The sequence below is a fragment of the Rhinolophus hipposideros genome (genome assembly GCF_964194185.1).
Source record: "Rhinolophus hipposideros genome assembly, chromosome: 14".
In the NCBI taxonomy this organism is placed as follows: Eukaryota; Metazoa; Chordata; class Mammalia; order Chiroptera; family Rhinolophidae; genus Rhinolophus; species Rhinolophus hipposideros.
In genome coordinates this window covers 35,737,019-35,763,242 of record NC_138060.1, presented here as the reverse complement: position 1 = coordinate 35,763,242, position 26,224 = coordinate 35,737,019, and the positions used below count along the sequence as shown (strand labels likewise).

At 43.1% G+C, this 26,224-nt stretch overlaps 1 protein-coding gene across 4 annotated transcripts in view; it reads right to left on the bottom strand.

The window, feature by feature from the left end:
- The window catches only part of CPNE4 (copine 4), a 389,988-nt gene that overhangs the window by 362,557 nt on the left and 1,207 nt on the right, over window positions 1-26,224 (bottom strand). Inside the window, exon 1 of one of the 4 annotated variants that reach the window (XM_081072344.1) lies at window positions 24,468-24,928. The exons of 1 other annotated variant lie outside the window; for it this stretch is intronic. Coding sequence is in view for 1 of the 3 variants with exons in the window: in XM_081072343.1 (XP_080928469.1) it covers window positions 9,846-9,868 (23 nt within the window). In the remaining 2 variants the exon portion in view is untranslated. Of the gene's footprint in view, window positions 1-9,845; window positions 9,997-23,689; window positions 23,780-24,467; window positions 24,929-26,224 lie in introns of those variants that run through there. 2 more of the 4 variants (XM_081072345.1, XM_081072343.1) reach the window with 2 other exon arrangements.

Below are 26,224 nucleotides of genomic sequence, written 5' to 3'. Positions count from 1 at the left end.
TGAGTTATAAAAAAAACAGCACATCAGAGCTGGGTGTAATCTCCCCACCAAGAAGCTGCTGGTATACTACAATAATAGCTCCTACAGTAACATCCCCTCCCTTCAGCTGGTCCAGGGCTGTTACCTTTTATTTTTTGTTAATAATACATATGGTATGCCCACCTTCTCTACCACGTGGGTTTTTCTGGGGTCTTTGATCCAGGATTCTCTTGAGAGGAGGAAGAAGAGCAAAGGGTATGATGCGGTCAGATGGGAGAAAATATGGCAAGCGGCTTACAGAGTTTCTGATTGGAAGCCCAGGACCTTCATGAATGAAAAGTTATCATTTCAGTGTCTTTACTTCTCCTTTTTAACCCCAGAGACCTAAGCATTTGGTTCAAAGAAAATACAAAACCCAAACCATAAAGTTTAATTTTCAAGAGACTGTTTTCTTCTCCAAGCAGAGACTCTGCAGTCAAAGGGGTCTGCATTCCAACAGTCCCCTGCCCCCCCCCACGGACTCACATAGTTAACCTAGGCAGGTAACAACCTCACTGAGTCCCAAATCCCCTTCTGCAAAATGGGGAGAACACAACTTAAATAGCGGAGTGTTGTAAGGATTCAATGAGATTGTGTGTGTGAAGCACTTGGCAGAGTCACTGCACATTATCACACAGGTGGAACAGTATCCCCATGATTTGAATAGCATGCCTTGAAGTTGTGCAGTGTGGAACCTGCACAACCATACATGGTAGCCCTTTCCTTCATTCAACAGTTCATTCATTCCAACATTCACAAACTATGTCCCAGGCACTATGGTGTCAACTTCCCTTAATAAGATTTAATAAATTATTTATTCATGAATGTATTCTAAATCAATTTTTGGATTCCATGATACCTGTCATCATTTTATATTTCCTGTCTCACAGTCAATTATTCATGTATCAGTTATCCAACACACCAACCATACTGCCACATTCCAGAGCTGATGTTCATCACTATGTCCTCATCACTAAGCACCCAGTACAGATGTGGAACAAAGTCTGTTCACAATGGATATCTCCAATACTGAAGGACATACATCTTTCCTGGAGACATGGCTAGAGCAGCCTTGGCATGTAAAATAGCAGCGAGCAGGAGTCTGTTTTCATTATTGAGTCCCTAACCCCTCGATCAGTGTCTGCACATAGTAGGTGCTTCATAAATGCTTATGGAATGACTTAGAGCCTTGGGAGGCGTTATATGAAAATAATTCATATTCCTGAAAGATGATTTATCATTCCATATTGAAGGAGAATTGAAAGAAAGTATTTTCAAATGGAAAACATTTATATCCAGTCCTAAGAGAGAAGTGGGGTATCCGGTGTAACAGCCTAATTACTAAAGAGTACTCTAAGAACATCAGCTCCATCTCAGATTTGGTATCTGTTTTACTTAAAAATCCATAGACAATTGTGGTAATAATAATAATGCCATTTATCCAGAACCTTCTATGCTTTGTAACGTCAAATACATTATCTCTAACCTGCACAACAGTGCCATGACATGGGTACTATTATTCCCTTTTTAAGGACAAGCAAACGGGCTCAGAGACCTTAAGTAATTCATCCATGCCTTACCTGTGAAAAATGACTAAACTGGAGTTTGAAACAGACTCATCTGGCTTTTTAAGCCCCATGATCTTTCCATGTGGAGAAAAGAACATATGTGTACCTAGGCACATAGGCATGTGTACACCCCCACTGTCTACGGTTCAGGGTACGCTTATCAATCCTTTCCTTAAGAACAGTGCACTGACCTGAACTTCTACAGATATTTCCTGGGGACTTTATTTAGCTCCAAAAACTTATGTTCTTTTGGAAAAACCCATTTGAAAAAAATCCATTATCAATCCCCATGATGACATCGCCCAGGAGGGAGATATCTCGCTCCAGGCATAATTATGAGAATTCACGGGCAGTCACTTTTCCAGTAAATTATGCCAATGACTTCTCTAACTTTCTGCATCGTGGGATTATTAAACTCAGACACCTGCTCTGTGACCACTATCCAAGGTGGTTTGTTGCCCCAGAACTCTCAAAACGACGGGCTCCACCCTCAGGAGGCTGTGCAGGCAGGATGCAGTGGGTCACTGCTGAGCTGCCCACATCCTCGTACCTAATGGAAGGTGTAGCTCAGCGGGATGCTCGCCTGGAGCCAGAAGTTAAGTGTTGTCGCTGAGCCACATGGCTGATCTACGTCTTTCTCTGTGACACATGTCAAGGTCTTATTAAAGAACAAATGCAGTGCCTTAAAGACACCAGCCCTCTTCCCTGCAAAGCCTTGGCCTATGTGGCGTCGAGATCCCTGAGGAACCCCAGCCCACCTGCTCCTGCGGCTGAGTAGGTCCTGTTCTATGAGCTTCCGGAGCTCCGAACAGCCTGTCCCCTTCCCTCCATGCTTGTTAGGAGCCCAGCGTGGTTTACAGAGGCCATGTTGACACCATATGTTCACGCCACTGAAGCATTTTACAGCCTGAGCAGAGGCATTTAGCACAAGGAAAAGCGCATTGTTTTCATAGCTGGTTGGCTCCTACTAGTTCCCCAGGAGACTCCAGGCTCCAAGAGAGGCTGTCTGGGAAGTTTGGGGAGATGCCTACGAGGTGAGCACAGTTCAGGATATCAGCCAGGCAGTTAGAAGGGCCCAAGTCATTAAGAGAATCTGGGTGCAAAAGAAAAAGGGAAATAATAAAGAAATTACATATGCAGAGAGTTTTTGTTTGTTTTTTTCTTTCATGGCAAATTAACATTCGTTTACGTCAGGGATTCTTACTCCACCAGGGGCAATTTTGTCTCCTGGGGGTATTTAGCAAACTCGGGAGATATTCGGGGTTGTCACAACTGGGTGGAGATGAGGGTGCTACTGGCACCTAGTGGGTAGAAACCAGAGATGCTGCTAAACATCCTACAATGTGCAGGATAGTCCCCCACAAGAAAGAATTCTCTGGCCCCAAATGTCAAGAGTTCCAAGGTTGACAATGCCTGGGTTATGTTAACTGAAAAGGTAAGAAAACTCCCTCCTCCCCTGCAACTTCATCGTCCTAGTAATTAAATTAGCCACATTCAAGGCAGTGTGGGGAGGCATCTGGGAGGAGCATGTAAGCGCAGTAGCATCTGGGTGTAAGGTCTGGGTTTGAATTGTAGGTGCAGAACTTTCTAGCTTTGTGGCCTGGAACACGTTATCGAACTTCAGTGAGCCCCGGTTTCCTCTTCTGCCAAACGTAGACCGGCTACACCTAACCTTGCGAGGTTTAAATTAGATGAGATGATGATGATAAGAAAGCATGTAGCACTGTGTTTACACACAGCTACAAATAACTGAGGGCTCGACAAAGTGGGTCAAAGAACAAAACAGGGCTTGAAGAGAAATACACCAAGTACTCTGGGAATCTGAGGGCGTGTGAAAGATCTCAAGGATGCCCAGATCCCTTGCCTCGTTCCTCAGAGGGTTCTTTGGCTCCAGTGAGCCTCCCCACTGTGTACTCATACCCATGGCCTCCCCTAATCCTTATGTCCTTTTTCTCAGCCCAGGTATGTGGTCACTGTTGTGTCCAGGTCTTTATTGTCAAAAGCCAAGCATGACCCCAGTGATGGTCTGGTTAGGGAGAAAAGAGTGTCAGTACCTGATACTTAGGCACACATCACTGTTCTCCTTGTACAGGGAGCCAAAGCGGCTCTGGCCTCTCTCTGCTGTTCCAGGGCTTAGCAAAATCCGGCCAGAATGAGGCACGCCAGCCTTCGGTCTAACACCCCTCTGACCTGCCATAGCTGCCATTTGCCTGGACACTGTTTCTTCCAGTCCTCAGAGCATCCCAGGAGCTCTCCTCTCCCCAAGCCCCATGGATTTCCTGGCACATGGCTTTCCCTGCTGGCTTCAAAGGCACTCCAGGCAGGAGGGCACCACAGAGTGTGAAGAGAACTGCTTGGCTGCCATACAAACAGCCTCAAAAGGCCTTCAATCAAAGAGCTAGGAGATGCTTTGGAAACCCTCAAGCTCAGTTTCCCTTAGCCGATGAAACTGAAGCTCAGAGAAAGGAAGGGATGGGACTGCTACTAGCTCATAAGGTACCTTTGTACAAATTAGAAACAGCGCCCATCTGGATGGAGACAGTCCTGAGCCAGAGTGAATAGTCTGAGTGACAGTGGTCTGGATGTCAGGCCAACAGACAGGCTGCATTGTGCACCAAACAATCCTGCACAGAAACTCTAGGAAAGGGTTTGCTCAAAGTCACAAAAATGAATTGTCACAGAGCTGAGATCAGACTGACAACTTCTTAGTACAGATGGAATCACTTGTACATGGAAAATGAGTGGCTCCTGAACTCTTTGCTGTCCTTGCAAAGCAAGAGTCATTGACCCAAAAGCCTGGATTTCACATTCCGTCTTCCTTTTGGCTCCTTAAATGACAGAAAGGGGAAAAGCAGACAACCTGTGTGATGTGGGTCCCTTGGGGATATTTCACACATAACATGTAGCCCAGAAAAACTCAGTACATTCAAAAAAGTGAGGGGGCCTCTGGTAGCCAGGGAGGGAAAACCAAATCACTCAATTCAGAATCATCACTGAAAAAGGTAAGGTCATATCCCAAAGGATGGTTTGGTTTTAAAATTCTAAAAGCCAGCAAGGGACAGCTAGGGGACAACAGGGGATCGTTTCAAAGAAACCTATTAAATTTCCTATGACTGGAGTATTTCATATGACTTTTGTGATGAGAAAAACATGGCCCATTATTAGGGGCAACTTCAATAGAAATTAGAGGAGTTATTGTATACTACAGCTTAAGCAACAGCAGCCTATATCAAAACAGTTCATTACTACTTCAGCCCCTTTGTTCTACAGGCAACTTTCTTACTTACCTAATTATCCTTTCTTATCCGTATTTCCCTACCTGTAGAACCAGCTGGTGAGTTCTGCTTCCCTATATTGCCTTTGGAGGATTTCCCCCTCTTCCTTAAGTCTAATTTTTAGGTCAAAAGTCAGCAGACTTTTTCTATAGAGGTGAACAGCCCCTATCGTAGGTTTTGTAGGCCATAGGGTCTCTGTCACAACTACTCAACTCTGCCATTGTAGCACAAAAGCAGCCATAGACAATATGTAAATCATGGGTGTGGCTGTGTTCCAATAAAGCTTTGTTTATAAAAACTGTTTATAGGTTAGATTGGGTTCATTGGCCTCAGCTTGCTGACCCCTGCTCTAGGTGGTGCTGGGCACGAGGTGGGCAGAACCTGAGGCCCAGCTCATTGACACAGGCTATGAAAGCTACCAAGAGATGATGCTCCTGGACAAACAGAAATTAGGAGCTAAGAAAGCAATGGTGAGAAATCCTTCCTTTGATAATAGATTGTCCTCTAGCTGGGAAGAGGATTAATCAGAGAGGACTGGCATCATGCAGCAAGAGAAGGGACTTAGTTGGAGCACGAATGCCTCATTCTAAGAGAAGCCCTAAATGCTAATTCCCATGGCATTTGTCTGGGCATCACGAGGTTAATAAATTGGTATAAGATTCTGCAAACCACAGTGCTCCCTCCTTTACATTTTCCCAGGATACCAAAAGGACACAACCACAAAATAGGCCTCGGTAACAATAGCATGTTTAATGATTCATGTGTTTTGCATTCTTTAGGCAATTATATGGACTAATGTCTATAGACCAGGGGTGTTTTTGGTCGTTGTTGTTGTTTGTTTGTCTGTGTGTTTGTTTTGTTTTTTAAAGAGTGAATGAAACCTAGACAGCATTTCTCAGAGACCTCAGTAAGATCTGGGGGGCATTAACACGACTAGAGGCCTTTCCTTTTCTCAGGAAACAGGGAGCCTCCATGCCAGACAGTGACGGGCAAGAGGTGTTGATAATCCTCTGATATAATAACTCATCCTTTGCTAGAGAGCACAGCACAATACCAACTTCCTTCTTCATAACTGAAAATATTCAGGTTCTCCAGGGCAGGGACTGGATTTTGCACTTCTCATTATTATTACACCCTTGCCCAGTGTCCTGATGGGTTAGAATAATAATAATCACTACCATTCGAGGAACAATTATTTTATGCCAAGCACTATTCAAAGTGTGTTAAGACCCTTCTCATTTAATAACCTCACAACCTGTACATTGGGACCCGTTGTTATTATTATTCCATATTGACAAATGATGGAATTGGGGCACAGAAAGGTTGAGTAACTTGCCCCAAATCACGTAGCTGTATGAGGTGGAGGCTAGAATTGAACCCAGGTATCCCAGCTCCAGAACCAGGGCTCTTAACTTCTATGTAAGACAACTTTTAATAATGCAACCAATACAGGTGATCAATAAATGTTTGTGGTCGATGACAGGAGTGACTCTCACTAGTAGAGGTAGGAAAGGTAGGAAACAAAGGACGAGGTCTGAGTTGAAGCTCAGCCAAACTGTGCGTGATTGCCTGTAAACTCATTCTGCACTGCTCTCTCCTGAGGGGGGCACACTGTCCTGTCTTGAGGGCTCTCAGAGGGGAGCTGGGCTCTAAGAGTGGTGGCTGCGATTGGAACAGCTACAAGAAGACAAGTCTGCAGCTCTATGAATACAGTCAATGACATTGTAATAACTATGGACGGTGCCAGGTGAGTAGTAGATAAATTATATAAACGCCTAACCACTATGCTGTATATCTGAAACTAATATATGAAAGTCAACTGTAATTGAAAAATGAAAATAAAAAAACAAAAGCCCCTTCTTCAGTAGCCTCAGGCTGGAAGACCCTGGAAATATACCTACAGCTGGGAATGGTGGTCTCTCTGGGCACCACAGGGTGGAGAAAATAGCCCCAGGGCAATCCCCCCCTCCCGCCCACACCCACACACACACACACACACACACACACACTGTCCCCATCTTCCCAGAGCCTGCTTCTGGGGAGTGCAGAGTCAGGTATTCTGAATTTCCCAGGTATTCTGAATTGGGGTAAGGGCCAGGGGCAGCTGAGGAGGAAGAGGAAGGGGCTAGAAACAATGACTTTATCCAATAGACCACTTGGTTTTTCCTTCCTCAATGGATTATTTTTATTTTCTTTTATTCTGAAAATTTTTTTGATTTAGAGGCTATTTTAATCTCTCTTTTTCTTGTCTCATATTGGCATTTGGGAGTAGGAAATGTCTAATTACATGGATTTGCACCCAGTGGTATACGGGCGGGCGGACCACGCTACTATTGTCTTTTAATGGGCCGTGTCCTTGGCTTCTGTCTTTTGAAAAACAGTTATTTAATAGTTTTCCAGCAATTGGATAGCTTTTAATTAGCTTAGTATTCTACACTTCAAAAGTCATTATATTATGTTTTGAAAATGTAATGCGCAATAAGCCTGATAGCTTTTCTTCATGGAGAACATTTTTCAAACAGACCCTATGTATCTTTGTAAAAGACCTCTCTGTAGTCTTGAAGAATATTTGCTCTTCCATCTTTAAAATTTTTCTTCAAAGTTCTGGTAAATCAAACCTAATAAAATGTGGAACAAAACTGATTTACTCTGATCAAATATTTATCATTTGCTTTCTCTGTCTAGCATATTTTGGTAATAAGGTGCAAAGATTCGGTACACCAAATTATTTTCGAGAGTCAGAGACCCTGTACTCAGATCCTGGTTTATCTTTAATTTGTTGTATCACTTTGGCCCAAATCACTAAACATCATGGGGAGTTGAATAAAAAATTTCAAAATTGTCTTTGACAATATCACTCTACGTAGCCTACAGTGAGGCTTCCATTTACAACCAGGGCCATCTTCCCCCTTCTGTTCTGCTACGAGGTAACCCAGTTAACCAGGTTTCACCTGGTGAAGGAAGGGAAGGAAAGATCAAATAGACTCTAAAAGTCACTACACTGTCCTTGGAAAGATAAGGAATCCTTTGTTCTAACACCCCAGCCACACACACACACACATACACACACACACACAGTTCCTGAATGTGAACTTTTCAATAATCAATTGTAATGTACCAATGAGAAAATTCTATTCTGAGCAGTCAGCAAATATTTGGTAAAGGGATTATTTTCTTTACTTAAGGGCAAAAATCAAAAATCAAAAGGCCACAAGCTGAGGGGACCCCAGCCACCCTGTATCTCCCAAGCAATGCTGCAGATGAGGCTAAGCCTTTAAAAGGATCTGATGGAACAATCACAGAGAAATGCCAACCTCAGAGGGAATAAACTTAGACTCTTCAACTTCCATGGCTAGGCTGTCACCACAGTGTATCTGTCATATTTCATTCAAGTCACTGCCACAAAAGACCGAGACATTGGGCAAGGCAAGGACTCACCAGGCACCTGAAAATATTCTGTCATGGACTGGGAATGTTGGAACTAAATAATATAAATTAGTTTCAGCTCATAACACACACCTACTATGAAAATATACAAGAACACAAATTAAATGTATATGTATATATGTATATATATTATATATATATATATATATATATATAGAAAATGAGCAAGAAAAATGGGAGAGTTTCCTGACCTATAGGATTAGACAATGTAAAAGGCAAAACAACCTCTAAGATCCTTTCAACACTGAGCTGCTGCAATAAAAAGACAACAAAAATCCAACAACTTGCTAGGCATTACATCCTAGATTGGACCCAATCATATTGAACCAGCCACACTAGGAATTCCACCCGAAATCGTTGACTTCCAGGCTCTCTGAGATCTCCAGCATGCCCTACCATTAGCCCTAAAAGCAGTGCTTTGGCTCACCCAAGAGCTGACAAAAATTAAAGGCTGGAATTTCAACCACCAAGCTGGGAATTACATTTCAATGCTCTGTTTTCAGTTCAGACTTTCATTCTAAGTAGCTTTTCCGTGCAGCATAAAGTGACTGCTGATCAAGGTATGGTCTGAGATAAAGTGGATGTTTTCCCTGAGCTCATCACCAGCTGAAAAGCAATGGCGTTTGGGGTTCATATATTGAAACTAGAGAGGAGATGGAAGTGCCCAGAAGAGGAGAAGAAGTCAAAGGAGACCTGAGAGTGGAAAACAGGTACCCCTGGAACTTCCCCTTGGAAAATAAAGACAACAACAACAAAAAAGACCGATACCACTGAGCTTTTACTTACATCAGTCACCTTTTCTGGATTGAAATTTATTTTTCCTCTCCAAGTATTACAATTCTATTTGAAACCCCAGTTTATGCTCCATCTCTATATAAGATTTCTCCAAACACATCCACCCCACAAAAAATTGCTCCATTCTCTGAACTCAAAAGGTATCTCATTTCACTTATCTGGCAATAATGCTCACAGTCTTGCTTCATCTCACATTCTTGTTTTGTGATATCATGGAACTATTACACTATCATTTGGCTTTTAACATACTCATACCTCAAGTTCTAAATTTGATTTTAACCTTTGATGAAGCCCATCATTATTTTAGCTTTTTACTCTAAAGCAGTCAATTACACAGGTAGGTGTTCAGTATATGCTAGTTGATTAAAAGAGACAAACAAGGAAGGAAGAAGGAGTAGAGGAAAAGGGACACAGAACGAAAATGTGCTGCAGGAGCATGAAGACCTCTTATGACAGAGAAGGAATGAAAATTTCATACAAGCTAAGAGAAAACAGCACCCAGGAGACACCTGAAAATGTCTGCTGAATTGTAAAAAGGATGTAAGGAAAGGAAGAATGGACGGAAGGGAAAAAAAGAAAGATTAAAAGAAAAAGAGGGAAAGATGGAGGGAGAAAGGGATGGGAGGAGGACAGAATGAAGAAAGGAAGGATGGAAAGAAAAATGGAAGGAAAGATAGAAGGGTGGGAGGAAGGAGGAAGGATGGAAAAAATGGGAAAGCCCAGGATGCAGGATACGTCTTACCCTTGTACTTCTGGATCTTCCATTTTTATACTTGTTCCTTTTCTATTTCCAAAATATCTCTTGGTGCCTCACAGGCCACCCAGCACCTAACTCCAGGCTTGTTCATGCACCAGCAACAATGCCAATTTGCTTCACTGGTCACCACCCACCATCTCCTGCCAGTAGAGTGTCACCAATCCTGGGAAGTCAGCCCCAGGAAGGCTGCATTTCTTCACCCAGGGCTTAGAGCTCTGGAGGATGTCTGGGCATAAGTCTGAGGCACCACTGGCCCTCCACCAGGAGTTGCAGTGGGAGGCCTTCTCCTATTATTTGTGCCAAGGCATCACATGACATGCTCCCTCCACCGGCTTCTTGGGCAGCCCATCAGGGAATCAGGGCTCTGAGGCTCCATGGGGTGGGGCGGGGGAGTGCTTTTGAGGATACTCCTTGGCGTGCAGCCATGCCTCCCTTACTGCCAACCCCCTGAGGCACTGCCATCATCCTCCTCCATCTACCCACTAGGACCCAGACGCAATTCAGAGTGTGCCCCGGATAACACAGGAAGCTTGCAGCCTAAATCTTGGCAAATACACAGTTCTTTGTGTGTTGACCCCCATAAAAGATCCCAGGCAGCTTCAGGCTTCCCAAGATGTCTCCAACTCTACTGTTGCCTTTTCCTTCTAACAGAAATACCACAACAGTACAAATGTGAACATATATATATATTTTTAAAAGAAAATTGCCATGGAGAACACATCTATTGAAGATGAAATGAAAGGACTCTTTATGGGAAAAGAAGAAGGTCTATGCCTCAGGGAGGTCCATAAACCTCTGAGATTGGATGCAAACTTTTGTCTGCAGGTATGTTCACTTTTCCACAGCTGTCAGTAGATTCTCCAAAGGAACTGTGATCCAAACAAGATTAAAACTATCACCCAATACAAGGCAAGTTGTCAGGAGTTTGTCAATTAGGAAAAGAGTACTTGGTTAGTCTGCCAAAGACAACTGAATTTCATGAAAATGTATTTCCTAGGATTAACCTATTTCTCTAAGTTGACAATTAAATTTTAGACTAGGAGCTTTCTTCCCCTTGCGCCCCTCATTTCAGAGGTAAACCAGTCTTTGTGCCCATCTGTCTATCTGTCTGTCTGACTGTATCCACCAGCCCTGCAGCTCATACCTACTGGTGATGGCAGGCGAAGGCCACTTAAACTTGTGACACTTCATTAAGCACCACCATCACAGCTCAAAGTTAAAGTAAATCAATTCCAAATGAACAAGGCTTGGAAATGTGCTGCCTTTTGTCCAAACTCACTCTAAAGAAACAAAACGAGTGGTTTTAGAGGAGGTTATAGTTTTAATATATCATATCATGGTCTTGAAACTTAAAATATTACTGGAAGAATAAGCAGGGACATACGTAAAATATTTAAGTTAAGACCCATTTTAGCCCTGCTGGGACATAAAGAGTGATTCTACTGCTACAGAATAAAACGAAGCCTAGAAAAATCAGAGTCATGCACTTGAGCAAACCCCGCAACACGAAATAATAGGAAAATCTGCTTTATCACTTTATTTTCAAAAAGCTGTATGCAGGCTCTGCAGCTGTTAATCACATATGGCGTGGCTGTCGCCTTTCTGAATCCTGTTTTATCTTGAAAAGGTTGTCCTTTATTACCTTTCCTTTTGCACGTTCCCAAGGAGTTGTGAAACAAGAAAACAGGAAAAGCTCTGAGGTTCTCAGTGCCAGGATCAACATTTACAAAGAAGGCAAGCAAGAAAGTGTGTGAAAGTTTCAAACTATGTCGAATTCTGGGAAGCTGCATATTAGTATTTTCATTTCCAACCTGCAGACACGGTGCCGTCTCGAAAAGGAACTTCTACTCTAAGACTTGGCGTTGATTGCACAGGAAATCTAAGCCCTAGGTAGCGAGTAGCTGAAATAGTCAGAGAGCAGTTGTTTCAGATGAAGGATTTAAATACATTTGATTCAAAGTAATAGGTACGGTACTACACCAGTTCATAACATAATACAGCTAGAAAAATTAATTTGGTGAATGAAGGTAAATATACACTAATTAGGACATATGAAAATACACATATAAAGGCATAGGGAAAGTTTACATATGGTTTGTCCACTTACTTTAAAAAAAAACAACAATCGAGGCAAAACTCTGGGTTCAGAAAAATTTGCCTTAATGCTCTCAATTAACACAATAATGCCACGGTCCTGAACTGCAACACCAGCCATACTTCAGCAGATCAGAAAGCAACCTCTGCTTCTAGTCCTAAGACTAATGGCTTTCGGAAGTTCTAAGAAGTAGGAGCTCTCAGAAATGAAAAGCCTAGAAAGGAACAAATTCTGCTTCTCAGCCAGGAGAACCAGGGGGTCTGTCCATGCAATACGCCTTCCACCCGTGGAGCTTACAGGGACAAGAGTCAGAACGTGGCACACCTCCATCGTGCCAGTGTAGGTCCTGTCCTGCCCCTCCTACCCCTCTCTTCCCAAATGGCAAAAAGTGGTCTGGGTCCTGCAGGTGGAAGCCACAAGCTTCTGAGCAGGCTTTCTCCCTCCTCAGCCCAGGGCTGCTCACAGTCCTGCTTGCTCTCAGCGGTCCGACCTGCCCATGAGTAAGGAACTTACCACGATGGGAGGCAGGCAGGGATGTGCCGTCTGCACCCCAGCTCTCCAAAGGATGGAGTGCGTGAAAGGAAAACCGGATGCAGCCTGAGGATGAGGCTCTGCTCACATCTCAGCAGAGGCAGAGGGTCACCCTCCGAAATGAATGAATTAATAAATGATAACGCCATGGTCAAGTCTGTGGAGATGGAAAGCCTGTGAGCAGATGGAAACCCTGGCTATCTCCTCAGGGAAGGACAAGGAGAACTCCAGTTCCTGAACAGGGGCATGGCATATGCTTTGAATCAGGAGTCAGCTCCCCAAATCACACCACAGGGCACAAACCTTTCTCCGAGGATGACATATCTCATGTTTCTCCCTGGGGGTGGAGGAGAGGAAAAGGCAGGAGACTGCCATCACTTCTCCCTCCTTCCACTCCCCACCCAGTAATCAATCTATAGCTGTCCTCCTTCCTGCACAATAGTTTTGGAAACTAGTAGAAATGTGATTTCCACCGTTGAATTCAGTACATGAGTGACAGGACCTTACGCACATCTGGCACGTGCCCAACATTCTACCAAGAGCTGCTGAACACATAGAATAATCTTCAAGCCCATCTCCAGAAACCAACTCAGAACAAGCATTAAGCAAACTTTTGATGCTTTCAACCTTGAAATCCTCTTGTTTCTCTCCACATAAGACACTTGATGTCACTGTGACAGCGGATGGTCATGCTTTTAGACCCTCCCTAATAATTCCATCTGATGCTAAATGAAATTTACTGCCGGTGACTCAAGAGGCTGTAGCTGTCACTTTTGGCAGACGGGGGTGCAAGGCACCAAGGGTGTTTTACCTCCTCCCTCTCTGATATTATGTAGAACAGCCCTGCAAGAAGAACCGTTAGAGATCAAATTAGATACTTTGATTTTATAAATGGGGAAATGAAACCCATCTCAAAATGCACAATCATTCATCCCACAAGAACCTATTATGTGCAAGATCCTCACACCACATAGTAACACAATTCTATCAGATATCTGTTCCATAGACCATGTTTCAGAACAATATTCCCTTGGATTTTCTGAATTCTATGTATGCTTCCTATCTGGAGCTGGCCAAATAGAGATATGCCCCAAATGCAGAAGTTGGCAAACTTTTTCTATAAAGAGCAAAGATAACAGACTTTGTGGGCCATACGGTCTCTGAGGCAACTACTTAGCTCTGCCAGTGTAGTATGAAAGCAGCAATAGGCAATAACAGGCACACTGTCCCAATGAAACTTAACTTACAGAAAAAAGATTGCATGCTGGATTTAGCCCACAGGCTGTATTTTGCTGACCCCTGCCCTAATGGATCTCATTTGATAATGACCTTTTTGGGCTATAGATCTCAAGTTTGCCTTAATCAGGTCTTACGTCACCTACCACCCTCCTTCGAATCACAGAAGTTAAATACACACATACACACACACACGAAAAATCACAGAACAAGGAGCTTAGGGAGTGAACCATATAACCAGCTAGTGTAAGTACTCATACAACACAGGGAAGGAATGGGAATCAGAAACAGAATTGTTCCTGCCCATCCAAGCAAAGGCAGAAGTTTCTATCTAAGTAACCAAGTACCAAGCCTCCCTAATTGAATATTATCTCTTCTCCTCAGCTTAGGGAAGGTGATATTCCCATGATATCAGGCAGATTCTCATCATTCCATCCCCACAGAAAGTAACTCACATCCATTCCTGCTGGAGGCCAGTCTAAGCTGGGCTGCTTAGCTTGGTCGGGAAGACGGACACAGGGCAGACACGAAGTGTTAGTGAGCAGGTCTGGTCTTCCACTGAGCCCATTCCCTGGGCAGGGTGGGTGGATGAGGAACGGGGGCCTTACCACAGATGTCATGTGAAGGCATCCATGCTGCTTCAGGTCAACCAACAGAGATGCTTCATGTCAAATTTCAACTTTTAAGGGAGATGACACATGATCACCTAGCATCACATTTCTCTGATTGATTTGTTTTGGCTGTGAGATGTGCTGTGTGACAAACATCGGGATAAACACTTTTAAAGTTTTAAAGATCCAGATGTTTTGTGTCAAAAAGACCAAAGAGTCAGGTGACTGGCAGATTTCCTCTTCCCAACTTCTCATCCAAGAATCCTCTACCTCTACATGACTGCACTACCCTCACTGCAGCCTCTCCCTGAGTTCATTGGTTTCTATAAAAATAAAGGGAGAGTTGAGTTCATTGATCATCCGTTGAGCACCACATTGAGTTAGGTCAGCTCTGATTTGGTTGATTTTACTCAGTAAAATGTAACGATGCCATAAAGCATCCACCGGCAGCCAGAAAGAGCATCAGTGTCTGAACAACCACGGACCATTACACACCAAAGGAAAAGATCTACCAGCATGTCTCACTCCCATTAGATAATGAATAAAAATAATGGGAAAGGGCAGTACTTCAGTCGTTAGCACACAATTAAACACAATTCAGCTGCCAACACTACATAAAAGATGCAAGCATTCGAGTCTATCGTTCATCTACTTCTCTTCCTGTAACATGGCAGCGGGAATGATCCCTCAGCTTGCTTGGTGGGCTTCCCTTGCGACCGCGTGTCCCCTGAGGAACCCTCAAGGCAAAACATGTCACAAACTTTTGTAAACTGTATCTTTTGAAATGTCCTCAGCTGGGACAGACGTCGTTCAATGAATAATAAAGCCATCAGATCTTAGTTTGTTCTGTGATGGACGATTTAACTGTTGATTTTCCTTATCATAAACACACAAATTCATACATCCATATATAAACACATAAAAAGGCAATTCCAAAGCAGGTCAGCCTTTTCTTTAGGAAATCACCAGCACTAGAAATACAAACTAAGGCTTAAGAGAGGTCCTCATGTTTTTTTGTTTTGTTTTTTTGTTGTTTTTTTTTAAAAAAAAGGTCTGGAAGGAGATGAGAAGTTTCTCATCTTTGATGGCTACAAAAGTCATTAAAACAAGTTAGGGTTCAGAATCTAAGACAGATGATACTACTTGCAGGATGGTTTAATGCCGCAGTTCTCAAAGGGTGAACCACTCTGTTTTAATCTCTGCTATAGTAAATGTTGATCAATTTAACTCGAACAAAAAGTTCTTTGGGAGTCTTTAATAAATTTTGAAAATGTAATGGGGCCCAGAGACCAAAAAGTCTGAGAAGCTCTGGTTTAATGGAAGTAAAATGGTTTTCAAGTTTGTTTTGTCTTCTATCTCTCATTAGCTGTGCAACCTTAACCAACTTACTTAGCATCTCTGGTCTTCTATTTTCCATGGATCAGACTAACCACTCTTATAATTATCTGCTCAAGCATGCTTCCCTGCTGAAATATATTATCCAGAAGGTCAAGGTTATGTCTGTGGTGTTCATTCTGTTCATTTCATATCCCCAGAGCCTAGCACAGCCCATTGAATGATACATGATGAGGTCCCAATAAATGATTATGAATTGATTGGCAGGGCCGTTGTGAGGATTAAATAGGATAATATGCATTAAGTACCCAGTAAGGTACCTGGCACATGTCATAGGTACTCAGTAAACATCAGATCCCTTTCTTCACCACTAATGCTGTCCTTAGTTGTACCACACAGGAGAAAAAATGCATAGTTTGTCTACACAAAGTGAATATTTAAGGCATTTGTTCTCCAAGTGTGGTCCTCAAACCAGCAGCATCACCATCACCTATGAAATTGTCACAAATACAAATTATTTGGCTCCAACGCTAGACCCACTGAATCAGAAACACTGGAGGAGGAGACCATCATTCTGTGCTGTAACAAGCCCTCCAGAAGATTCTAATCCACGCTCAAAGGTGAGAACTATGGCTTTAAAATATGCATGGGGTCTCCCTGTAAAAAAAAAAAAAATGTGTTTTATGATAGTAGCATTTTGGACTTTGATAGCAGAGCGTACCCAATATGTTCTCTATTGCTGGCTGCCTGGGATCTTTTTAGAACAAAGGTAGGAGATGCAGAAAGTCAAATACAATAAACGTCAGTTGCTGGGCCTTGCAGGGTGGAGTGATTGATTTTGTATTCTGGATGTGTATCTGGGGGCCAGTGCTACGCGTACTTTGCATTTGAAGTAAAGCTGGAAGCAGCAGGAACAGAGTTATACCTTAGAGAACCCCCAGCATAACCCTTGAATCATCTTTGTGGCGAGGCAGAAATTTTATGGGTGGGAACGGGGGGGGGGGGGGAAGGGGGAGGGGGAGAGAAGGAAGGTAAATGGAAAGCAGACCTCTGATTTCTGATTTCTAGCATACCTTCATAAACATACATCTAGTTTTCACAACTCCCTTGCAGCCCAGCAAACCACTACCATTAGGAAAATTACTCATAAGCTTGAATCTTTGAGAGATGCCACCAGCCAATAACAGTTATAATTTGAGTAATGTTCATGTACCCACAATACAATGGGCACTTAGATTGCTATAGATGTGCACGTATCTTTGAAGGCTCACAGCTATCCTAGGGCATAGGCATTATCATTCTTCTCATTTATACGGTGCAAATTGAGCTTCAAGAGGCTAAGCAGAGCTGGGATTCAAACCCAGGAACGCCTGACTCAAACTGTATGCCCTTCACTAACAATTCTACCTACATATATACAACACAAAGAAGAGCCTTACAAATATAATGGGGCATATTTTGGGTAGGGGCTATGACTCCAAGTTAATGCATAAACTAAAACTCCCATAATGATTCTTGAAAAAAGTCCCATATGTTGTTCATCAAGTACAGTACATATTATATTACATATACAATATTGTACAATAATACATCGGCATAATTTCACACATTAACTTACATTACATAACATACAGCAATCAAATATAGGTATTTTTAATAAATGAGAGAGTGTAAAATTGATTTTGAGTATGTTAAATGTACATTGTAGCCACCCACAAACTTGGCTTGGATGCAGGAGATACACTAAAGGAATGGGCACACACATAGGGTGACATAGGGAGTACGCTATGTACCAGAAGGTCCTAGGTACTCTGGAGTTATAGCAAGAAGTGCACTATACAGCTGCTACCCAGAAAAGCTTATAATATGCCGGGCAGAGGGCACACTCATGTGTAGTGATCTTCCAAGGCAAGGGCTAGATCACAGTCGAGACTTGAGGGCATGTGAAGAAAGAGGATCTGAGCCATCTTGAGAGAAGCCAACATATGTAGAAGGATGGATAAGAAACAAAGATCATATGAAACATGGATTTGAGAAAAACACCCTGGTCTTAGAATTGGGGTGGACACACCCTAGATTTGAGTCCTCTTACTCCCTAGTTGCTAGTGCTTTGGCACTGAACCAATTACAGAATTTAAGGGCCAGCCAGCAAAAGAATTCCAACCATGGCTTCTCAGGAGCTTTGCTATCTACCTGACCAGATAAAATTAACACACATGGCCCAAGGTACCCATACCTGGCTTCACATGAGAACGATCTCAGGCACAAACCTCCCTGACTGTCCCATTTTGTCACTGGAATTATTATCTCTAAGTTACTTGTTGAAACAACTGCACAAAATAGAACAAAGACATCAAATCAGGCATCCTGTGTCCCCAGTGTCTACTGAAAAATTACAATCTTCTCTGTTGCATTTAACTTACTCAAGGTACATTTAACTTACTGAAAATCAATCTTAATGAGAAAGATAAAGCATTTCTTTCAATCATTCTGCTGTCCTTATTTTTAATTTTTGATGATAGTTGTATTGAATATATCTTTCAATATTTTAAAAACAGAATCCTTATTTAGGTTGTTCAGGATGCACCATTTAGTGCAGGATTTTGTTGTTATATTTCTATTATGTTTCCTCTAAAAATAATTTTCTGTTTAAATGGATTAAGTCAATTACATAGGCATTTCTCTTTTGATATTAATGAAATGAATACATACAGAGCAATGATACAAGCTAACTGGATTTAAGAACCTCTATTATCACCGTTAAATATATAGACATAAATCAAAGTACATGCTGAGTAAGATTCCCCTCCCCTTTCTTCTCCCTCAAAGTTACCCTCCATAGACCCTGTTTTTGAAATACAGGGAGATGAAAAAATACCTGAATGTAAAGGACTTTAGGGACCATTTTCCAGGTTCTTTGAGACAAAGGAAATGACTCTGGTATCTCTTACCCCACTCATTTGTTCATCTCTCTCCTCACACTTACCACCATGGGTTTTAATCTTTCTTCTCATGTGCCTGTCTGCCCCTCAAGCCTGCAACTTCAAAAGATGTGAACCTCACATTTATCCCCAGTGCCTAAGATAGCTTTAGGGATAATGGCTGTGATCAGTTATTATTCTACAGATGGATAAATGGAAGGGAGAGGGTGTGGAAACAGGAGAAAGAGGCTCAGATAGAAAGGAAAGAATGAAGTTTTGGAAAAACTCTCAAGAGAAAGGGGAAAGGAACAAGCATTTGCCTGCCCACTAAGCAACTGGACACTTTTTAACACTCCACATTCACAACCATAACTAGTTCCATTTTCCAGACGCTAACATTCATGCAGGTCAAGTAACTGACTCAAAAGCCTGCAGCTTGAAAACTATATGCCGACACAGTTCATACCAGGTGTTTCTGGATCCAGAGGTCTGCCTCGGGGGAAACTAAGGGCAGCCAGGCTCCAGACAACCTGTCAGGCAGAATCCTGAGAGTAGTCAGGCTGTTCAGCCATTGGACAACCCAACCAGGCACTGGGAGCGCCCCAACTGATGGTGAAGGCCAAACCTTTTGTCCCCTCTCTGCAGCGAGGTAATCTGGGCTGGAGAGTCAGAGGCACCCAAAAAACCAATACCTCACACCTGGGCACCTCTTTGGGGTCCTGTCACACCCCATCTCTGAGCCTACTGTAAGTCCAGCTCTTGGGCCCAGAAGGTGGGTTCCGCCGATGCTCCAGCGCCCTCTAGCGACCATCCACTATAATGTCAACTATCTCCTGCCCTTCCCTCTTGCCTCACCAGCCCCTTGGACTGTCCTGGCCTTAGGCGCCTGTCAGCCTGATTTTGTTCCTCCTCTTCCTCAAAGTGAAAGGCACTGGCCTACAGAGGTTTGGGATCTCTTGGATAAGAAAGGTCTTTTTGTCAATACAGCTTAAACCTGAGAAGGTTTTTAGAACTAACCTGAAATACTGTATTTTCCTCCTGACGTTTCCAAGGAGAAATGTCTCTAGTTTTCTAAGTGATACCAAACACAAAGTTGGAAATGCTGTGTTCTGAACCAGAGATGGAAAAACAACATTTTAGAAAGTTTGTTCTTTCTGCGTGGACCTTTCATTTACAACAGAATAAAGGATCCCCCTGTGGGTTCCTGGAACTGTAAACACTCATAAAATCTCTTTGTTTACTTTATTGACTCAGTTGTGACATTTGAAATAGAAAGCCAAGACTGTGCATAAGCAATTCTTCACAAAGCATGCACATTAACAGGGATGGCTGCAGACAATGGCTTTGTATAAATTTAATCATATCTATTGGGTAAATATTGCACTGGCTCCTAGAGAAATAAATGTAATAAGTCCTATGCCTGCTCTTCCAAACACTCCAATGGAGGTGGGAGCCCCACCCCTGCCCCCATCCTCAACTCAATCAAGATTATCAGTACACAAGGCGCCAGAGGTTGGCGCCACCACAGTAATTATCTAAGGGGAACTTGAGTCTCTTTATGAGAGGAGTAATCAAGAGAGCTGTTTTATGAGTCCCCTTATCTTGAGCAAGTCACCTCTGAGGTTCAGATTCCATGTCTGTCAAATTAAACAGCTATAATCAATAGACTGCCCCCAAGCTCGCTTCCAGTTCTGAGAGTCATAGATTCAAAGTGATAAAGTTGTTGCTCACAGTTTAGAGATGAGCGCATCACAGGCCAGCTTAGATGGGTTCCCCCACTCCTATGAGTATACCAGAATCAGAGAACTATAATAAACCTTCCCAAATAAGTCATCCTATCACTTTCTATTTTTCAAGACTTGCCTTCAGGCCTTTAATATTTACTGAGCTAAAAGCCAGGGGTTCTCAGGAGGCTTTCTCAAGAATATAGCAGCCAAACTGAGGACTTCCTGGGATTTGCCAACATAAGGAAAACATACTACACATCAGATATATTTAGTAGTTCATGGACTAAACAGCAAGCTCTTACATAAATGAGGTTTCCAATACAGAAAAGGCTGAAAGCATATTCAGGCACTACTATGTTTTTATTATGCAGTCACAAGTCTTAGCAGATATCCACTGGTTGAATTTGATGCTAATTGAGGCCTTACCATATAGTCTATTTCAAATAGCATAGAAAAGACAGCACATCTTGCCTGACCCATTTATTGAAACTGATTTTGGATTTACCACGAACCTCCACATAAATACCTTACCCAAAGAATGGATTTGTAATTCCAACCCCCTTAATTTTCATAACATGCTTTCCTCAAAAGAAAACCACTGTCGAAATTTTAGGACATCCTAAAAAGAACTAAAGTCCTATAATCTATTCTTTACCATCTACATTCAATCAGGAGAAAGGCAGGGTCAAATGGAACCCTATTATTCTATGCTTCAAGGTCAGTTCTAAGGCACTATAGGATGGTTTTGAACCATGTGACATTTTATTTTAAATGCATGTTAAATTTTTTCTTTTGATATCTTGTGACTCTAATAGACTGGCTACTGTTGCCAAGGAAATATGACTTTGGGTTATTGCATGGAACCAAAGGGGCTTTTGTGTTTTTTTAAAAAAATATTAACAAGACAAAAATGGAAAGATCAAATATAGAGCACAAATTTAGCCCCTTTCCTCTTCAAAATGCATGAAATACAGACCCTCTGCTATATTTCTGACTAAAAACTACAAAAATTCATGAAGTGACTTTCCCAACTAGTATAGGAACTTTCTCCCAGTTAGGCAGATACCATCAAAGTACTCTTCTCATTCTCTGCTTGGGATACAGATCCCTGTGGAAGTGTGGGACATTGATTATACACAACATTAATGGCTCACCTCCAATATGTTTACCTCCAAATGAAAAACTCATTTCTTTATGTGGATAAAGGTGGCCATAATGATTCAGAGCACTGTATTTCAGGGGACTTGTAAAATGAAGATGGAGAAAGGCATGGTGCAAACCATATACATACATTCAGTTGGGTTTCAAAAGATTCAAATGCAGATGAGAATAAAGATTCTACCATTAACCCATTTTTTTCTCCATAATTATTTCTTATAGTCAGTATAATCTTAAGGTTTTCAGTCATGATGGTGGACTCAGTCTGAAGATGGGAAGAAACGAAGCTTCTATGAGATGCTGGAGTACTACATAAAACTTGCCTGAAAACAGATTAACATCTTTGCTTCCTACTAACTGAAATGTGGTATTTTTTTTTAATTTATTGGGGTGACAATTGTTAGTAAAATTACATAGATTTCAGGTGTACAATTCTGTATTACATCATCTATAAATCCCATTGTGTGTTCACCACTCTGAAATGCGGTATTTTTTAAATCACAAATCCACATGCAGATCAAGAAACACTTTAGTACAAGACACTTTTTAATGAAAACCTCTAAAAGCAGAGTCTCCTTAAGACAAACCAATGATTCAAGCAAAATGCCATGTTGCTACCAGACGCCTGGAGATAAACAGAAGTCTTTTAAGCACAGTTAAAAAACAACTCATAAACCTCAGAGCAACTATTTTAAAATATTTGAAGCTCTAGTAAAGTACTTGTCCCGTGCTGGGTAGCTCACTAGACCCCATCTGTGACTGCTCCCAATAAGTATGCTGGGAGTGAGGCTGACCACTCAAAGGAGAGGTATAGGTTTGGTGGCCGAGAGAGTGTTCCATTTGTTACTCATGGTAACAAGAGTAGACCTTTGGTTCCATTATAGGCAAGCTCTTCTCACCCAACCATTCAAAGCCACCCAGATTCAACATCCACTCCGGCTATGAGTTAATAGTTCCTTTTATGTAATGATGGGGGAAATCACCTGGTTTTGATGTGGTTTCAGTTTGATCCTGTGAAACCATCAGAATCTTCCCATCAGAGATAAATGAGGGGAATCTGGCCTTTATTAGGACACACTATTGACACAGGTGCCCTAGCTATATCTGGCAATCTCCCTTCTATTTTTACCCACCTCCCTACATGTGAGTACTTTTGACCTACTCTGAGCTCATACCCGATTTGCAACAGCAACTTTGTCAGTCTTTCTAGGCAAATATTAATGAAATTAATTTAACCTAGAAGCATCAGCTCGGTAAGGGAAATGAAAACATCAGAAGTTATCTAATTGCAGCCAGAATCATTCTGAGCTCTGTCTTATTGGCTCGGTAATAAAAAGAAATGGGACCTTCCTAAACTTAAAGGGCATCAAATAAAATGTGTAAAGTTGTTGCTTGCCTCTGGCTCTGGGGGCATGTGCTATGGAGTTTAACCAGTGTATACTAACAACCAAACATTGTCATGGATTCAAAACACCTAGTAAAGTGTTTTTCGGGGGGAGGGGTAGTGTTGTTTGGACATAAAGCAAAAAATAAAACACAAACATCTTTGAGAAGGGGTATTGTTAAGAGGGCAGTAGAAAGAAGGAATGGGAAGAAAAGAATATTTCATTTGAAGTTACGATAGTTTTTCCATAAGAGTCGGGTTTAGTCTTAAGTTTCAGAAGACTTTTAAGTACCTTGGACAGCTAAAACAAACGCTGTTTAGGAAACAGAAAGCCAAGTGAGCCAAGAACAACCACAGCACTGCTTTAAAAGTTCCTGGCAAAGCAGCAAGAGGATGTTTTGTATACTTTTGAAAACAGGTGTAAAGGAGCAGAGGCATCTCCTCCAGAAAGGCACTGAAATACTATGGTATCAGTGGGTCAATTGGGGGAAGAGATTCAGATATTTCTCTTGCAAAGTTTCCCAGGGCACTCTCTCCTCTCTGCTCATCTTTCCTCCCTCCACCTCCGGAATCCCATGGCACGCACTTCCTAAGCTGGTGCCCAGGAATCATCTCTGCAGCCAGTGATTTTTTTCCTGGAACCTGGCAAGTTCTGGGACTGGAAGCCAGTCTTGCAAGGCCACCGGGAGGCGCGGTCTAATCTGGAGGACAGGATGGGAACCAAAGCCTTGAAGTCCACCCGCTTCATTCAAGAAAAAAGAGGAGTGCATCTTCCTAAGAGTATTTCTCAGGGTTCAGCCTGTTACCCACCGGATGGTAATCAATACTCACTTGGCGTCGACCACCTCCCTCCTGTCTCCCTCGATTGCGCCCTAACAATCCTCGGGCGTCAGAGATACCACACGGGGTCGCGATCTCGTTAATCAGCGGTGGCTAGCTCTTCAGTAGTTCCTCCGGTCCTATCTCCCGTCCTCTTATCCCCCCTCCCCCCCCAGGCTACTTTACTTAACAGAGAAAGGAGCGCCAAGGGACTAGGCTGAATCAAGGGATTTGCAAGGCTATTGATTAGTTTTAAGCCCTAGAGCCCAGGACGCAATTAAATAGTACTGGGACCTATTGTAAGGGGGTGGGGCGGCTGGGAGGCTGAAACCCACTGCAGCTAGGTCAAGCCTTTGGATACCGCTGCAATTTCCCAGAGCTTTCTCCCCGTCGGAAGGGAAGCTGCAACTTCAGCCAGGACTCTCTGCTCCCCTCCTCCTCCCCGATCTCTAAAACTGCCCCCCCCCACCTTTAGGACTTGCAAGAGTGGTCACTCAACGCGTGCACCGCGGTCCCCCTCCGCGGGCTGCCTCCCCACGCCACGCGCGCCACCCTACCCGAGCAAGTAGGGCGCATGTAAGAAGGCGAGGTGTAGGGGATGCGAGTTCCCTTGGACTAAGGACTATACTTGTAGCGGACTCTTACAACAACAACAGTAATAATAAACAGGCAAATCGGAGCGAAAAACAGTGCATCTCAAAAGTTGGTCTTGCTGACGCTAGCAGCCCCAACAGACTTTGCAATCTTAGTGCCCCAAGAACACAGGAATGCAGAGTTGGCATTTACTTACCTGGGTGTGCCAGCCTCCAGGAGTAGAAAGAGAATTCAGCCCGGGACGAGGTGTGTCCCGCCCCCAAGATGCAAAATCCGGCTTTGAAGTGGAGATGGTTGGTGGTGTAGTGGTGTGATGGAGTAAGGGGATATCCTACTTCCCTCCCCCCCTCTCGTTCTCTGAGGCCAGTTTAACAACAGCGGATGGAAAAGATGCTGGGAGAGTTTGGTCTCTCCGGAAACCCTGACTCCATTCTTGGGGATGGGGGCTGGGGAAAGGTGAAAATATTGGGGGTAGCAGCTCGGCTCTCAGTTAACTCAGAGTAAAGTGGGAGGTACCGGGAAAAGAGAGGGAGCCGAGAGGAGCCAGGGAGGAAGGGAAAGAAGGGGAGGCGAGCGGGTGACGGGGAGATGGCAGCTTCTCAGAAAGATTTCCACCTTCTGACGAAACCCATGCGCCCAGCAACCCGCGAGACACGAGTTCGGAAACCTCCGCACGAGCGCCCCCTGGGGGGTTCTGGCGGACGCGAGCATTGCCCCGGGAACGCGATTCCCCGGCCCCTCCCCAGACGCTCGGGGGTCCTGCCGCGTCAGCAGTCCAGGCTTCCGGCTCAACTCTGTCGCTCACACCAGATTCCTGGAGACATTTAATTCAGTTCCCCAAGTGCGTGGCCCTCATCTCCACTTCAGGGTAAAGCGGTCACATCTGCGAGGGGGTGGGACTGATACTTCTTTTTGCACACATTCAAGGAAACCTCTTGGATGGATGCTCAACTCCCACCAAAAATGGTGTAGATATTGCTCATCTCTGTAGCCTCAGTGTCCACAATAGTGCCTGGCATATGGTAGGAGCCCAATAATTATTTTTTAGTGGATAAATGCATGAATAAATGAATGGACAGCCAGGCTTTTTGATCATCCCATAATGTCTTCCTGAATCCGCCCACCTCACAAAAGAAGAGAGAAATGCTTAGGGAGTGCCTATGTTTAACGATCGATATAAACACGCTGCCTAATGTAAGGGGTAACCACTGTCTCATACTATGAAGCACTTTAGAAAGAAAGGGGGTGGCTTTCCTGTTCCAACTTATTCAAAGTCAAATTCACACAAATGAGCAATAGAGGAATATAGTGTGTCGGTTTCTGCAACAGAAGATAAACTAGACAGTTATGTTCTCTCAGCACATAGGTATGGTCAGAGTCACAAATTGGACTTCAGAATCCATAGGTTCAGAAAAGACTCTCTCTGACGTTGAGATTACATGTTACAATCTAAGGTGGGTAGGGATATAGGGAGATAGGAGTGTCTTCTACTCCACTCTCTTAGGGCACTATCTAACAAGACTCTTCACGTAAAGAAGTTATCAGCCAGGAGCCTTTCACCAACCACAGAGCTCTCAATTTCAAAGCCAGAGAAGGAGAAATCGTAGGGTAAGGAACAGGTGCCCCATTGATGGTTCTATAGTGGCAATTAGGAAGACCTTAGACAGAAGAAAACCTTCAGAAAGAAAAAAAAATGACATTTTTCTTCCTCCAGGTCACCTCCCAAGACCTTCTGAAGTAGGATAACAATAAACACGGACCTTAGAAAGGATCTTAGGGTGCTCATCTGTAGACTGAAGCTCCTTCGATTCACTTTGATTGGAAAAACATGGGTCATGCAGTTAAACAAAAGCCAATCATTGTGACCTTGGGATATGGACTTACACTGATGGGCAGGCCTCCCACAGTGTCTGGGAGCGTTCATCGTGCCCTATAGCACTCCTGGAGCCAGGG